At 42.6% G+C, this 15169-nt stretch overlaps 1 protein-coding gene across 5 annotated transcripts in view; it reads left to right on the top strand.

The window, feature by feature from the left end:
* mettl8 (methyltransferase 8, methylcytidine) overlaps positions 1-15169 on the top strand; it is an 18022-nt gene extending 2853 nt beyond the window's left edge. For 3 of the 5 annotated variants that reach the window (XM_023806014.2, XM_023806017.2, XM_023806015.2), the window contains 9 exons: positions 4903-5061; positions 5303-5394; positions 5547-5800; positions 6157-6206; positions 9696-9756; positions 11294-11433; positions 12984-13090; positions 13809-13874; positions 14495-15169. In XM_023806014.2, coding sequence (XP_023661782.2) covers positions 4910-5061; positions 5303-5394; positions 5547-5800; positions 6157-6206; positions 9696-9756; positions 11294-11433; positions 12984-13090; positions 13809-13874; positions 14495-14643 — 1071 coding nt within the window. In that variant the 5' untranslated portion in view covers positions 4903-4909 and the 3' untranslated portion in view covers positions 14644-15169. The remainder of the gene's footprint in view (positions 1-4902; positions 5062-5302; positions 5395-5546; positions 5801-6156; positions 6207-9695; positions 9757-11293; positions 11434-12983; positions 13091-13808; positions 13875-14494) is intronic. The other 2 variants (XM_023806016.2, XM_023806019.2) reach the window with 1 other exon arrangement.

Below are 15169 nucleotides of genomic sequence, written 5' to 3'. Positions count from 1 at the left end.
TTTTGGGTCATTATCTTGTTGGAGGACCTATGAGCTGCGACTGAGGCTGAACTTTCTGACACTGGACAGTATGTTTTGCTCCAGGATGCTTTGATAGTCTTGAGACCTCATTGTGCCCTGCACAGATTCACTGTTCCCTGTGCTAGACATAGCCAAGCAGCCAGGGACTGATTATGGGTAGTGTGGGCCCCTGGGCAAAACGTTCACGAGGGCCCCCCCCACCCCACCCCACCAGCACCACCACCACAACCACCACAATTCAAGGGCCCTTGGCAGCCAAACGCCCTCCCTCCATGTTTCCATCAGAGGCCCTATAGGGTCAGGGGCCCTTGTAGGCAGAGGATCAAAGAATGTAGGCCGTCTAAAATAGACAAACGAAAATACATTGTTGATAAGCGTTAAAAATTGTTTTGGGCTAGGGGCCCCACGGGCCCCCTGCACCCCAAGGGCCCCTGGGCAGCGGCCCCGCTGGCCCGGTCCGTAATCCGTCCCTGCAAGCAGCCTCGAAACATAACCAAGCCCCCTCCATGTTTCACAGTAGGTAAGGTGTTCTCTTCTTTTAAAGCTTCATTTTTCCATCTGTGAACATAGAGCTGATATGACTTGCCAAAATGATCCAGTTTTGTGTCCTCAGTCCAAAGGACATTCTCCCAGAAACTTTACAGCTTGTCGACATGCTTGTCAACACGCATTCTGGCGAATTCCACTCTGGCTTTTTTATGCTTTTCTTTCAATAGTGGAGTCCTCCTGGATCTTCTTCCATTGTTGTTCAAAAGGTGACAGATGGTGTGATCAGACAGTGACATATCATGACCTTGGAGCTCAGCTTGAATGGTGTTGGATGGTTTCCTTGGCTCTTTGTGTACCCTTTGCACTAACCATCTCATCAACCTGGAGCTGCATTTCCTCTTGTGGCCATGTCTTGGGAGGTTGGCTACAGTCCAATGGACCTTATACTTTATAATTGCAGCTGTACCCATAGGAACATGAAGCTGCTTGGAGATGGTCGTATAGCCTTTACCTTTAACATGGTTATCTGCAGTTTTCTTTCTGAGCCCCTCAGACAGCTTTCTCCTCTGCTTTCTCTGGTCCATGTTCAGTGTGGCACTTATAATAAAACCAAACTACACAGTGGCAAGTTTTCTCTCTTTAAAAAGGCTGAATGGCTGATAAAAAGGTTGACGACACCTGCAATACTAATTAAAATTAAACCATTTGAAATATGCCTATGATTCAATGATTTATGATCTTTTTTAGGTGCCAACAAATCTGTCCAGGCTATTTTAGCTTATCTTTGTAAAACAAACAATAATTAATTTCTTTCCACAATTTTATTGGTTTATTCTGTCACATACTAAAGGCATGCAAGTATACAAGACATAATTACTTTTAATTTAATGACTTTTCAGGAGGAATGAAGCATTGTTTCAATGAGCTGTAAGGGTACCAACATCCATGTATGTAAATAGAGGTAACTCTGGATTTCTGATATCATGACACTGGGATATGTCACCATGGTAACTCATGCTACATGCCTAACCTGCTCTGGAGCACATTATATTTCAGGATCACAGATCTCAAACAGTGCTTGGACCAATCAGAGAAGAATTTTGTACATTACCTGACGTAACAAATGGGCTTTCCCAAACTCACAATATGACATGAGAGTCTGGTGACTGCAGGAAAGTTAGTATACTCGATATTCAGTATCCCTGCTGTAATATCTTTCAACAAACAAGCCAGTCAGTTTTTAATCAGAGACCTTTGATGTCCACAGGCAGAGATGCCCTTTCCCTATGTGTGCTAAATCTTGGTAATATCTACGAAAGAGGCGATCTCTTCTATAATGAATTATTGGTTCAGCTTTCGGAGTTGACAGCAATTCTCGCACACCCCTTGGTTTTCCGGACTACTTTACAGATAAATTTAAATTAACATTTGAACGTTCACTTGCGTACTTCACGTTCAACAGCTGTCACCCTCTTACAGCCAATGGTGGTGAATGGAAATAGTGCAATTATTAATAAAGATGTGTAGAAATACATCATCTGAAAATCAAGTGGTATGGATTGTACCCTATAGTCCAGGGCTCACCAACCTTTTTGAAACTGAGAGCTACTTCATGGTTAGTGAGCCATACGAAGGGCTACCAGTTTGAAACGCCCTCCTAAACTTATCTAAACTTTATGTATAATAAACATTCTCGCGGGCACCATGTTGGTGGCCTCTGCTATAGTCTATTGCAAGGTTTCTCAACCCAGTCCTCGGGGACCACCAGACGGTCCACGTTTTTGCTCTCTCCCAATTGGCAGGGAATTGGGAGAGAGCAAAAATGTGGACCGCCTGGTGGTCCCCGAGGACCGGGTTGAGAAACCCTGGTCTATTGCTTAGACCACATGATACTGAACATGTCAGTCTCATTTAGCTTTATATCCATTAGTCCATTTACTCTACCCTTTGCACTTTGAATGGTGTAATTATAAATGAACATGGATGTCATTCGCCAGGATTAGGTCAGCACCTTTGTTGTCTTCCTCAGCCACACATCTATGCTGTGTGTGTGTGTGTGGGTGTGTGTGGATTATGTCTATGTTACATTGCGTAGACTTAATGTTCTCCACAATGTAATAAATACTTATTTTTACATTGTGGGGACAATTTTTCTGGTCCCCACAAAGATCTGTGAATGCAGTCAAAAAACTAAAAAATTATATTTTGTTTGGTTGGTTACTTACAGTTAAAGTCATCATGTTGGGATTAGAGTTTTCCCCAAAGAAATTAATGGAGAGCCCCCACAAAGATATAATTACAAAACTGTGTGTGTGCATGTGTGTGTGTGTGGTCCAGGTATACCTTACTTCGTGGGGACCAAATGTCCCCACAACGTGATGAATACCCGTTTTTTTTTTCTTTTTTCTTTTTTCCTTATGGGGACTAGTTTCCTGGTCCCCATATAAGAAAACTCTATTTTATAAAAATCCGTGACTGCAATGAAAAAACTAAAAATGCAAAAACTATTTTGTTTGGTTACTTATGGTTATGGCCAGGGCTGTGGAGTCGGTAGATAAATGCTCCGACTCCGACTCCTCAGTTTCTAAATCTTCCAGCTCCGATTCTGACTCCCCGACTCCGACTCCTCTGTATGTATATACTATGCTAATGTATTTTCTACATCCATTGAAGGAAAGGAAGGCAACACACATGTCATTTCACCACAGAACTACTGGCTAGGAAGCCAACACTCTACTATAATGCCAGATTAAAGACAAACACAATGAAAACAAGGTTTCAAGGGTAGCGCATAGTGAAGGGGTGCCGACGGAGCTGAGAACACACCAGGTGATTTTTCAGGCGTTTGACGCGTGATGACTCGTTGAACGGCCGAAAAATCGGCAGTGCATCTGTAAATGTATGGGGGGCTTTAGGCTAGGTTCACAGTTCCCTGTAACAGTGGAACACGACACAATGGAAAGCGGTGCCGCGCCTTACCTGTGCATTACATCCCATATAGTGACGCATACAGTCAATGAAAAGCATGCTTCATGGTTACTTGACATGTTCGTTTTGTGGTAACATTATGCACTGCATGCATTGGGCTTTATTCTTACAGCAGAGAAGTAGTTCATTATGACTGTTTGTGAATTGGGACATTTCAACTTACTTTTTTAATTCCCATTTAAATTTAGTAGGAGTCGGAGTCGGTTAACTTTTTGCCGACTCCGACTCCAGGTACCCAAAATTGTCTCCGACTCCGACTCCTCGACTCCGACTCCGACTCCATAGCCCTGGTTATGGCTAGGGCTGGGTAGGGGTTAAGGTTGTCATAGTTAGCGTTAGCATTTTTCCCATAGAAATGAATGAGTGGTCCAAGGGAAGACTGGAAGCGTAAACTAGGCTAGGGCGGTATTACGGTATTGTGGAATACCCCAGTATTGAGAAATCCCAAAGGTATTATTTTTAATACCGTCAAAATACAGAAGCTCATCATTCTATTAAACTGATATGGAGATGCTGTATTAAGGCAATATATTGTGGTGCACAGTGTTAGCTGTGACTGGAGCCTCATTAAAGTAAACTGTCAGAGCAGCATGCATGAAACCTAGTGTACATGTGGCTGCAGACTGGGCAGGTGCAGCAGAACAGACAGTGACAGTGGTGTCAATAGACAAATGGTGATTTTTAAAAATTCTGCAGCAAGAAATTGTCTCCTGATTTCCTTAGTACTCAATTTCCCATTGTTGAACCCATTTAGGCTCTCTGTGATTCAGGAGTTTACATGATTTACATTTTTTTTTTTTTAAATAAAGTAGGTATGAGAAAATAGATGCCAGCCAAGCCTAGCATAAACAGCAAAGAAACCATTTCTTTTAGTTATTGCTTAATGGTGCTGTTTTGACAAAAAGAGTACATTGATTATTTGACAAGTATACGTTCAAATTAGGCCGTCAGTCCTTATGTACGTTGGCCATGAAGAAAGTGCAAATCTTAAAATGAAAAGTCCCAAACCCACAATAGTCAGGAACATATTTTGGCGTTGTCAAGGTAACGTGATGTGCCACAACATGCTGTGCCATTTCTGTTTATACCATTTTGAGCCCTTGGGGCCTCTCACACTCAGTCACTTACCATGTAATGTCAATTAAGTCTGTGAGGGATCAGGGGTTAGGTCTTAGGGGGGACATGGGATTGGGCCTTAGCTTCAGTAAGAACCTGACTCGACATAAATTGTTGGTAATCAGTATCATGATATTATTTTTCTCAGATTGCATTTGTTTGGTTTTATTAAGCTGAAATTTATCTTGTAATCCTGACTTTGTTAAACCAGGTTCATGATACAGGTCCTGGATATTCCTTGTTCTAATGCAGCATTTATGTTTTATTTATTTGTTTTTGCTGTGTAAGAAGTGTAATGCGAGCGCTGTGGCGTTTCCCTCTGGCCCCGGCAATCGAGGTTGCAGGATGGTTCAGCTGCAAACGAGCAAAGAGTGAAGGCCGGCCATCAGCTCCACTGGGTGCGAGGATACTTACCAATCCGGAGCATATATTCCGGCACAACATGTGGTATGCTTGCCTTATCTGGCACATGTGGGCCATCCTGAATTTACTTACCACAAGAATTATTAAAAAGCAGCCTTCGTTTTCATCATTTTATGCAAGCAGATTAGTTATGGGGCAACATGTCTAGCTGTATACAGCTACAGGCATAATTATTAAAGAATATAATGAAATAATAATTGAAGACATAATAAAGCTGTACTGAGGACTTAATTATAGCTTAAAGTGTGGGGGTTTGTGTTTTTAGGGACCATGTTCAGTGGTCAGAGCAAGAGAAAGAATTTGCAAGGCAAAAAGTAACAGAAAATTCCAGAGAAAAAATTCCAGTTGCGGAGCAGGGTAAGATGATCTTAAGCATGAGATTATTGTGAATAATTAATTACATTTATCAACCAGGTTTTTTTTTAAGCAAGAACCAAAAAAATGGTTTAAAATGTGTCACTAAACTTTACATAATTAAATACACTGACATCACTCTTTTTTGCCCTCAGCTAAGTTTGACATAGATGCCAGTAAATACTGGGATGGGTTTTATGAGATGCACCAGAACAAATTCTTCAAGGACCGCAGCTGGCTGTTCCATGAATTCCCAGAGTTGCTTACCACAGAGACACCGGGCTGTATTTTGGTTCCTGAACCGGGGGAGGGGCAGCGGAATGGGGCACCCACCCTTCAGCAGGGCTCGGGGGGTGATGGGGAGACTGCTGATTTCCCTGGGAAGCAGGCATCTTTCAGGATCTTCGAGGTACAGAGAATGAAATATTTTTCGATCTGGGTATGACTTCTATTGGTGTGGGCAACAGGAGTTATTTGAATAAAAAGTATTGTGATTTTTATCCCAACATTACAACACTGCATGAGGGTCTCCACTCCACTTCCCAGTACCTATTACTGTATTGATATCAATACAATTGTGATCAAGTTATTCAATAAAGGATTTTAGTAGAAACAGGTTACAGACATAATGCTGTAATTTGTCAATGATGAACTTTCCAAAGGTGATATTGCAGATATAACAAAGACGTAACTTTGCGTGCATGTGTATATGAGAATATTGTTTTTGCCATGTTTGGTAACTTGTGACAGTATTATCTTTTTCAGATTGGGTGTGGAGCTGGTAACAGTGTGTTTCCCATCATCAGCTCTATCAGGTGAGCCTGACAAAGAAATATCACACACACTTATTCTGACATTGTTTGATACTGTCTGGTTTCTCTGCCCAAATTTGTTCGTTGCCCACAGAGGAATGGAAAATGGACTCTAGTCAGGGAATTCTAATATTAGTTTATCTTCCTGTTTTATATTTTAAAGATTGAGTTATAATATTAGGTTCAATAGATGTTTGGTTTTGAATGAATGGAATAGACATTTTGGTTTATATATATATATATATATTTAATTTGGTGTGCTAAAATATAACAGTTTAAAGTTATTACCCATCCATTTATCCATCCAATCTCTAACCGCTTATCCATTACCCTGTCATGGGGGAGAAGGGGAGCTGGAGTCAAACATTATATACACTGCCTGGCCAAAAAAAAAGTCGCCATTTGAATTTAGATCAGCAAATACTTAAGAGCCACTGACTGGATCATTATTACAGGTCAGCAACGTTATGCAGCAATAAAGTAAAGTCAGCTGAGTACCTGAATCTACTGAATGGCCAGGTTACACCTCCATCCATCATCAGTGGATTTTTTTTCTTCCCTGCTGGCGTGGGCATATTCCAGGACAAGAACGCCAAGATTCATTGGGTTCGAATTGTCAAATAGTGGTCCAGAAAGCATGAGGAATCGTTTTCACGCATGACTTGGTCACCACACAGTTGTGACCTTAACCTCATTAAAGGTCTTTGGGATGCGCTGAAGGAGGCTTTATGGAGTGGTTCAACTCACTTGTCAATTTGAATGCAAATCTGGATGAAAATAAAGGGTGAGTTGTTGCATAAGCCAGTGGAAACAATGCCATGACAAATGTGCGCCATAATCAAAGCTAAAGGCAGTCCAACGAAAAATTCAAATGGCGACTTTTTTTTTGGCCGGGCAGTGTATTTCTCCTTAATTCTCTGTATGAAAGTGTCAGCTTCTGTAGCGTATTTGCGGATCCGTAATTTACTTGCTCTAATGGTATGATACAGTGATGTTAACAGACATAACATGCCATAAAGTGATTCTATGTCATTTTATTGATTATGCTCAGTGCTCTGGTATTCCTACATTTTTATATGGGCTGTAAAGTGCCAAGCTGATGATTTCGTAATGAAAATGAGGGATATAGATAAAGCCATGGCCTCTATCCCTGGCATATGTTCCATGACAATGTGAATATTTTGGCTTGCGACATAAGGGGAGGAGAAACGCCTGTCAGTGAGCAAAGCCACGGTGGATGGGCAATGGTGGATGGATCACGGGAACGGGCAGGGTGCGGTTTGAGCCAAACAGAAAGGGACAAATCAAAGCCAAACAGATGCTGAAGCTGCACTAAAGGATCGAAGCCAGACTAACAGCCTGGCATTGGGAGGATGAGTGTGACGTGGATGTCATTAAGATACACCCCCCCCCCCCCACGTTGAAATCCAGCCACAAGCAATATAACCTTTATATTACAGCGAGCTTGTGTGGATTCCGTGAGTCACAGTTGCCTAAATGTCACACAGATCTAAATCACTGGGCTTTTCATGCTGCTTAATGGCCCATGTGATTCTTCATAGCTGCTTTTGATGGAGTCTTCTGTGTTATTCTCAATCTGCATTACAGAACATGGGATAATAAACTCTGCCAGTCAAATATTAATTTGTGTTAAAGTCCCCATATAATTGAAACGGTGGTCTGGCAGAGGGCCAGTAATCCCCCCCAAAGGCTGTTAGTTTTATTGCATTGGGCTTTCGAAAGAAGGATTCTTTTTCTTCCTGCCTTGCACGATAGCGCTGTCTTCTGTCTGCGATTATCCAGAAAATTGAAAATGTAAGGAAATTCCAAGTGCGGCATTTGATTCACCTGTTGAAGGTGGCAGGTGCATCAGTTGGGTGGTGGACGCGATGCTTTTTGAATAACTAATGTAAATAAACTGCTTGTGTGTTTGAATTCCCGGAGAGACACTGGAGTGATTTAGTAGGTTTAGTAGCTGCTTGTTTGCTCAACTGCGGGACTGTTCAGAGATTTGAGCACAGTTCACAGGGCTATTCTGGATCCTCGTATAGGATCACAAGGGCACAAGACAGGCAGCACCCCGGATGAGAGGGTTGGCCGTTGCAAGGAACACACAATCACACATTCTATGGGCAGGACAGAGGTTCACCTAACCATGAGTGAACTGCAGGACGAAAGCCACTGAGAGGACACGCCGACTCCATAGAGACAGAGCTGGGGGTAGGACTCAAACCCACAACCACAAGGGTGTGAGGCTACAGTGCTTCCCACTGAGCCACCATCACATGATTTCCACTGAAATCCACAGCAATATAAATAAATAATACTAAAAATAATAATTAAATGCTAATGACATTAGGTTTGGCCCTCCATTATCTGTTAATGTCTTGGTTGATTTATTGCATATAGTGACTCATCTCATTTGAATGTTGTCCAGCTTAGATACTGATGTAATCATGTGTGCTGTAGTACCTATTAAACAATGTTATTTAGTTTAAGGTCCTAATTTAAATCTTTATAGTTTCATCAAGATGTGTGATGTGTTGATTAATTTGGCAAAATTAATTGCCTGGAGTTACCTTGCCTTTGGGTGGCTCATTGGCTAGTTCTGCTACTTCGGACATCTGGCACTGAGGGTTCAAATCCCACCTCATGCTTCTTGGGTTTAAATGTTCTGCCCATGTGGGTTTCCTCTAGATCAGGGGTCTCCAACTCCGGTCCTGGGGAGCTACTGTCCAGCAGGTTTTCTATCCTACCTGGCTTCTGATGAGCCACACCTGTTCCTGGTATTTACCTGAGACCTGGTGTGGCTCATCAGTAGCCGCGTACAATAGAAAACCTACTGGACAGTAGCTCTCCAGGACCGGAGTTGGAGAGCCCTGCTCTAGATACTCCAGTCTTTCTCCCCAAAGACAGATATTTAAGTCAGGTGGGTTTATTGCCTTACCATTCATATACAGGTATACAGGACCGTGGTGCACCATACAAAGAGCCGACAAGGAGAGGGTTTTCACAATACTTAAAGTGCAAAACACAGGGCAGTCTGAAATAGGGGGACTGGGAGCAGTTCCATGACCGGGCATCTCTAAAATTACCCATGGTGTTTGATGGACTGGCCTCCTGTTCAGGATGTGCTCTTATGCTGCCCTAAGCTTTCAGGCTGCCTGTGTTTCTCAATTCAGTCCTTGGGGACCTACAGTCGGTCCATGTTTTTGCTCCCTTCAAGCTCCCTGCCAGTCAGTCCATGTTTTTGCTCCCTGTCAGCTCCCTGTCTGTGGGTCCCTGAGGACCGGATTGGGAAACACTGCTGTAAAGGACAAGCAGTTGGAAAATGGATGGTTAATACATTTCTGTTTCATAGTATTTTCCATTTTGCAGTATTCCCTTGTCGATAGCGCTTAGCTGCTAAGTAACACATCACCCTAAGTAGGCAGTTAAAAAGACAAAACCAGATCCCCTTGTCAATGGTCTGCATGGCTGTGTGTGTTGCAGGGGCACGGGATCCTTTCTGTACTGCTGTGACTTCTCTCCGCGCGCGGTCCGGCTGGTGAAGGTAACTGCCGCAGTTCTGCACTGTTCATTTTCAATGGGAGCATATTTTGCATGTTTAGTAGTACAGATTCTATTTTGCATGTATTGAAGGTATTATATATGTAAATACAACCACTCCTTTTTTTAGTGACTACCTTGGTACCATTCCGACGAATGTGTGCATTTACGAGCAAATTTCATATGCCTGACAACAAAACACACCGGCCTTAGAAAAGATCTTTGAAGCAGAAAGTACAAAGTGTTGTTAAAAATGTCCACTCCAGGAAGGATAAAAGAAATTGAGTATGGAAGGCTGAAGTAAAGTCATAAGCATAGTTAGATGGGACTGCCGAATTGGCTGAAGTGAGATTTTCAGTTTGAGACAAGTCTGCACACACATTTACATGTATGTAACAGTTTCATTACCTTGCAAATCTGTAGGGTTTGCAAACTACCCCAACGCTTTTGATGTAGCTAATTCTAGGTTTATAATGGAATAATATAGGTTTGCCATTAGATTTCTTGTGTGAGTATGAGAGTCTGAAAGCATGAGCGTCATGCCGGTTTTATGAGACTTGGTATCCTTGGTCACGGTCTCGGCTAGGCTACCGTGATTTTCACTTAGCGATCACTTTGCTTAACGACCTGGTTATTGAAATGGAACTCTTGTCGCTAAAGACGAATTTAAATACCTTTCAGTTTTGTGGACACATTTGTCTCTTGGAAAACTTGACATTTTTTGGCATTTAACATGGTAGAAAGTGCATATTAAGCATGATAACAGCAACAGAGCTCAGTTCTGCAGTGCATCCTGTGAGTTTTCTCAGCGAGGTCTAGGTCCCATGCTGCTCTTCTTTGTTAGGTAAGCAGAGCAGCCAGTTTGCAGTGCCAGGCATCTGCACTGCCTGATGGCGTTATCACTGACACTCCAGCCCAGGCTAACGGCCGGCTGCTCTGCAGCCCGGCGCACATTTAGTGCTCTCTGAATGCTCTGGCTTTCAGGAAATGGCAGCGACGGCTTTTTAGGGCCCTGCAATCCGAGGCTGCAGAGAATCCTGCGGCAGCCGCTGGGCATCTTCCAGATAATTCTGTCAGGACTCTGGCAGCTGTATACGTGTTTCTCAGAGCTTCAGGATTATTTCACCCTTATAGATTACTTGGGAAATTTTTGATTTAAGTGTTTTACCTGCCAAAGCCAAACCTTCAGACTAATGCATATGTGGGGTTGTGTAATGATTTATCACAGGTCTGAAATAAATAAAACAATGTTAGTGTGTGTGTTTTACATATTGGCTGCACTACATTCCGCTCTGTGGGTTTCAGTTTTAGCTGTTAATGTAACGCTTAACATTTTCTTTTAAGGTTTCGCTGCCTTTCTGGACACATAACCCAGTTTCCATAGAAACACACCCTGTAGTTTAAAAGCAGGTTATCTGTTTACAGGTGTTGGAGTGCACTGGGTGTTTTTGCTCTTCCTTTAGCCAATCAGAATCAGCCACCGGATGTGATTCGATAGTGGTTGAAACGGGGATCTCAGCCACCCCTCCCCTCTCGCTCAGGACCACCCTGGCTACGATGGCTCTGTCTGTCACGCCTTTGTGCATGACATCCGCCAAGGGGGTGCCGTGCTGCCTTTCCCCCCCCGGAGCCTAGACGTTGTGCTGCTGGTGTTCATGCTGTCGTCTGTTCACCCTGCGCGGTAAGTGAAGGTCGGCGAAGAGACGGCCGGGCCTCCTCTCATTTATCAAGCTTCCACCTCTTTGTCTGTACCTCATTATACCCCCACCCCCGCCCCCCGCCCCAGCAGTAGCACCAGCCTCTCTCCAGTCTGGGCATGACAGACTCATCCAAAAGGAGGGGCGGGTTGGGGGGGGTGTAAACCTGCAGTGTGCACACAGGGTCACCCAGGAGGGGAATGTAAAGCTGCACAACACTTTATGCTTTGAAGTCATTTAAGGAGCAGGTAGTGCTACAGTTAATAGCCAGGTAAGAGTCTGCAGAGGGGTTTGTGGAAAAATGCAGGAAGTGAAGGAGCCACGCTGACGAGATGAGAAGATGATGACTAGCCGGGGTGAAGGGTGCCATCCTCAGAGGGGGGTCTGCGATGTGGACAGCTGCCGCTGCACTCTCCAGGGCGTCTGCGGCCATATGCTCAGCCGCTGCGGCTGCGCAGGCGACTGCCGGCTCAGGTGCTTCCAGGCCTGAAATCAATAAATCATGATGGCACTGCGGTCAGGAGTCGGCTGCAGCTCCTGAGGTTTTGGGGTCCAGTCTGCCCCTGGCTGCATGTTTTGCATATTCCCCCGGGGGGTTTTGTTTGGTTTTTGTGAGGGTTTGTTCATGATAGTCCAGTGTCCTCCCTTAACCTACAGCTGGGCAGTTCAACAGAATTGGTCATTCTGAATTGCTGTTGCTCTGTGTGTGTGTCTGGTGTGTGCGTATGTGTAAAATGGCGCCGTGTATCTCTTCCACAGTGTACATTGTCCTGCGTTTCCAGGGAAAGGTTTGTATTGAATTTGAATGAATGAGGCTTGTACTCATCCATCCATAAAAACACAAGGTGACTGGTCGACTGTGCAGGTTTCAGGCTTTTCTGCATCCTCACCTTCCTGAACCCTGTTAAAAGTGCTTTTCCTGTTCCTTCTCTAGTTCAACTGCCTTTAACAAACATGTTGCAGTTTTTGAATTTTAGAAGTGAAGAAAATATGCAGCCAGGAAAAAAAAACATCATGTAAAACCTAAAGGCCTTTGTGATTTACTATTAAATATGAGTCTTTAAATTGTAGATTGAGAGGCTTGGCTCAGTAATTGACGGGATTGTACTTGAGAGCAGGTCACAAGTATTAAGGCAAAGCCCCGTGGCTTTAAACTAACAAAATCTGAATATATCAAATACCCATTTAACTTTGCATGGCTTCCTAACCACAAGTAAATTTGCAAAAAGTTGATGGTGATCATCATGACACACATACATATATAAAATTCCATTCTTTATTGCAGCCTCAGAACCTTATTCACCTGCAGCTGATATTATTAGACAAAGCAAGTTATGGTAGAGGGAAAGGTCACAATTTATGTGTGTTCTTTGGGATTTGAGCCCACTGCCTTAGCATTAACATAATCCTCAACTTGTTGAGCTACAGGAGCAGTTTAATTTTGAAACAGTTAGATGTACCTTTGTATAAGTGGCACACATCTGTTATGCTCAGTGCTGTGAAATAAATGCCTGTTTTCTGATTCTTCCAACAGAGTACAGGACGTTGTGTCCCGCCTGGCCCACTTCCTGAAACCCGGTGGGGTGCTTCTGTTCCGAGATTATGGCCGATACGACTTGTCTCAGCTTCGATTTAAGAAAGGTGCCTTTTCTGTTTTTTGATGCATAGCACCCTCAAGTTAATGATGTATGCCCTGAGGTGAAGGCCAATTAGGCTGTGACGACGACATGGCTGCAGGGATCCTGATCCCTCACTAATTTCACATGCACCCTTAGTGGTTTTTCCTCTTCGTCCGGCACTGGTTGCAATCCATTCGACAGACACTTATTTCATCACTGTAGTTCTGGTGGCATAAAATCCCATACCAATGCTAATGTCTGTATTGGTTTCACCCTGAGTTTTTACCCAAATGGTACTTTCCTAATAGAAGGCAAAACCATGGATGAATGAAAGAAGAAATAATATACAGCTCACACTTAGGCAAATCTTTTGTGCAAAAGAAGATTAGCATTAGCATGCATACCTAAATGCACTTCCTGTCCTGTTATACAGGCATATTGTTTTATAGGCATATGTATAGGTGTATGTGTGAGAATAAAAAAATATATATATACAGTGTGTGTGTGTATATATATATATATATATATATATGTGTGTGTGTGTGTGTGTGTGTGTGTGTATATATATATATATATATATATATATATCCCATACCATATACCATACCATATATATTATATATATATATATATAAAATTCCCTGGTGGTATGTTGTGCACTGAAATGAGGAAATGAGATCATTTTAGAAGCGTTTACAAGTCACAGCTCTGAAACAATGACTATTTTCTTCTTTTAACAGGTCGCTGCTTGTCAGAGAATTTTTACACTCGAGGAGATGGGACGTGTGTATATTTCTTTACAAAAGGTACCTTGGGGCTGGGTTTTGATATTTAAATGTTTGCTGTACTTAAATACTTTTGTTTTAAATAATAATAATAATAATAATAATAATAGTAGATACTTTATTGATCCCCAAGGGGAAATTCTCTTTACGCCTCCCCTAGGTGAGAGCAAGCTGACCACAAAGGGCAGCCACCTATTACGACACCCAGGGAGCTGGGGGTTAAGGGCCTTGCTTAAGGACCCACAGATGTGCTGAGGCTAGGCATGAACCGGTGACCTTCTGTTCAGAGGCACCGAGGCCTATCCAGAGGTGGAGATTTCAGGTCCAGAGAGTACAAATCCAGACCAAGATTTTGTTTCAATCAACCAGTTGAGTATAAAGAGTTCCAGTCACAGAGTACTCAACTGGTTGGTTGAAACAAAATCTTGGTATGAACTTGTACTCTCTGGACCTGAAATCTCCACCTCTGAGCTTAGCATACTTAACCACCCACATATACTTTTCCAAAAAATGAAATTGCAATATACTCATGGGATTGGACTGGGATTTGAACCTATAACCTGTGGTTTCACCAGGAACATCTTAGAATGTGAAAGGCTTCTCGTGCTAGAAGCTGACACTGAACGACAATGTCTTGACAGATGAAATTCATGAGCTGTTCAAGAGCGCTGGTTTGGAGGAGATTCAGAACCTGGAGGACAGGAGGCTGCAGGTGAACAGGGGGAAGAAGGTGGTCATGCGACGAGTGTGGATGCAGGGGAAGTTCCGGAAGCCCTGCCCATCGCCGTGAATGGCTCCAAATTCCAGGAGTATGACGGTGGACCAGAGAGGTGTGAGAGGGTCTGGTGCCGGTCTCTGCATGGTTCTGACAGCATAGGGAGAGTGTGTCACCATCTATTTAACTCAGTGAAGACATTTCAAAGAATGAAAGAAAACAACTGTGAATATAACACATTAAATAATTTTATTATTTCATATATTATTGTAAAAACAATAAAATGTACTTTAATTTCACTTTTCAACATTGGAAATAAGTACTGGAAATAAAAGGTTTTTGAATTATTAATGTGAAGCAAACTTCTTAATGAGCTCTAAATTTCACAATTTGTGTGATGCCATGCACTGTACATTATTATTATTATTATTATTAATAATAATAATAATAGTTTTCAGTATGTTTCAGTACATTGCTGATTAGTATCTATACCTTTTTATTAAATTATTTTAGTTAAATTTGATGTTAAACGCAGTCAGGCAGTCTTGTTTTGGACCCCTTATCAGTGCTTTGTATATACCTCTTTTTAAAATAAAGTACA

Source organism: Paramormyrops kingsleyae, chromosome 1, assembly GCF_048594095.1.
Source record: "Paramormyrops kingsleyae isolate MSU_618 chromosome 1, PKINGS_0.4, whole genome shotgun sequence".
Classification (NCBI taxonomy): domain Eukaryota; kingdom Metazoa; phylum Chordata; class Actinopteri; order Osteoglossiformes; family Mormyridae; genus Paramormyrops; species Paramormyrops kingsleyae.
This window is presented reverse-complemented; position numbering and strand designations above follow the sequence as displayed.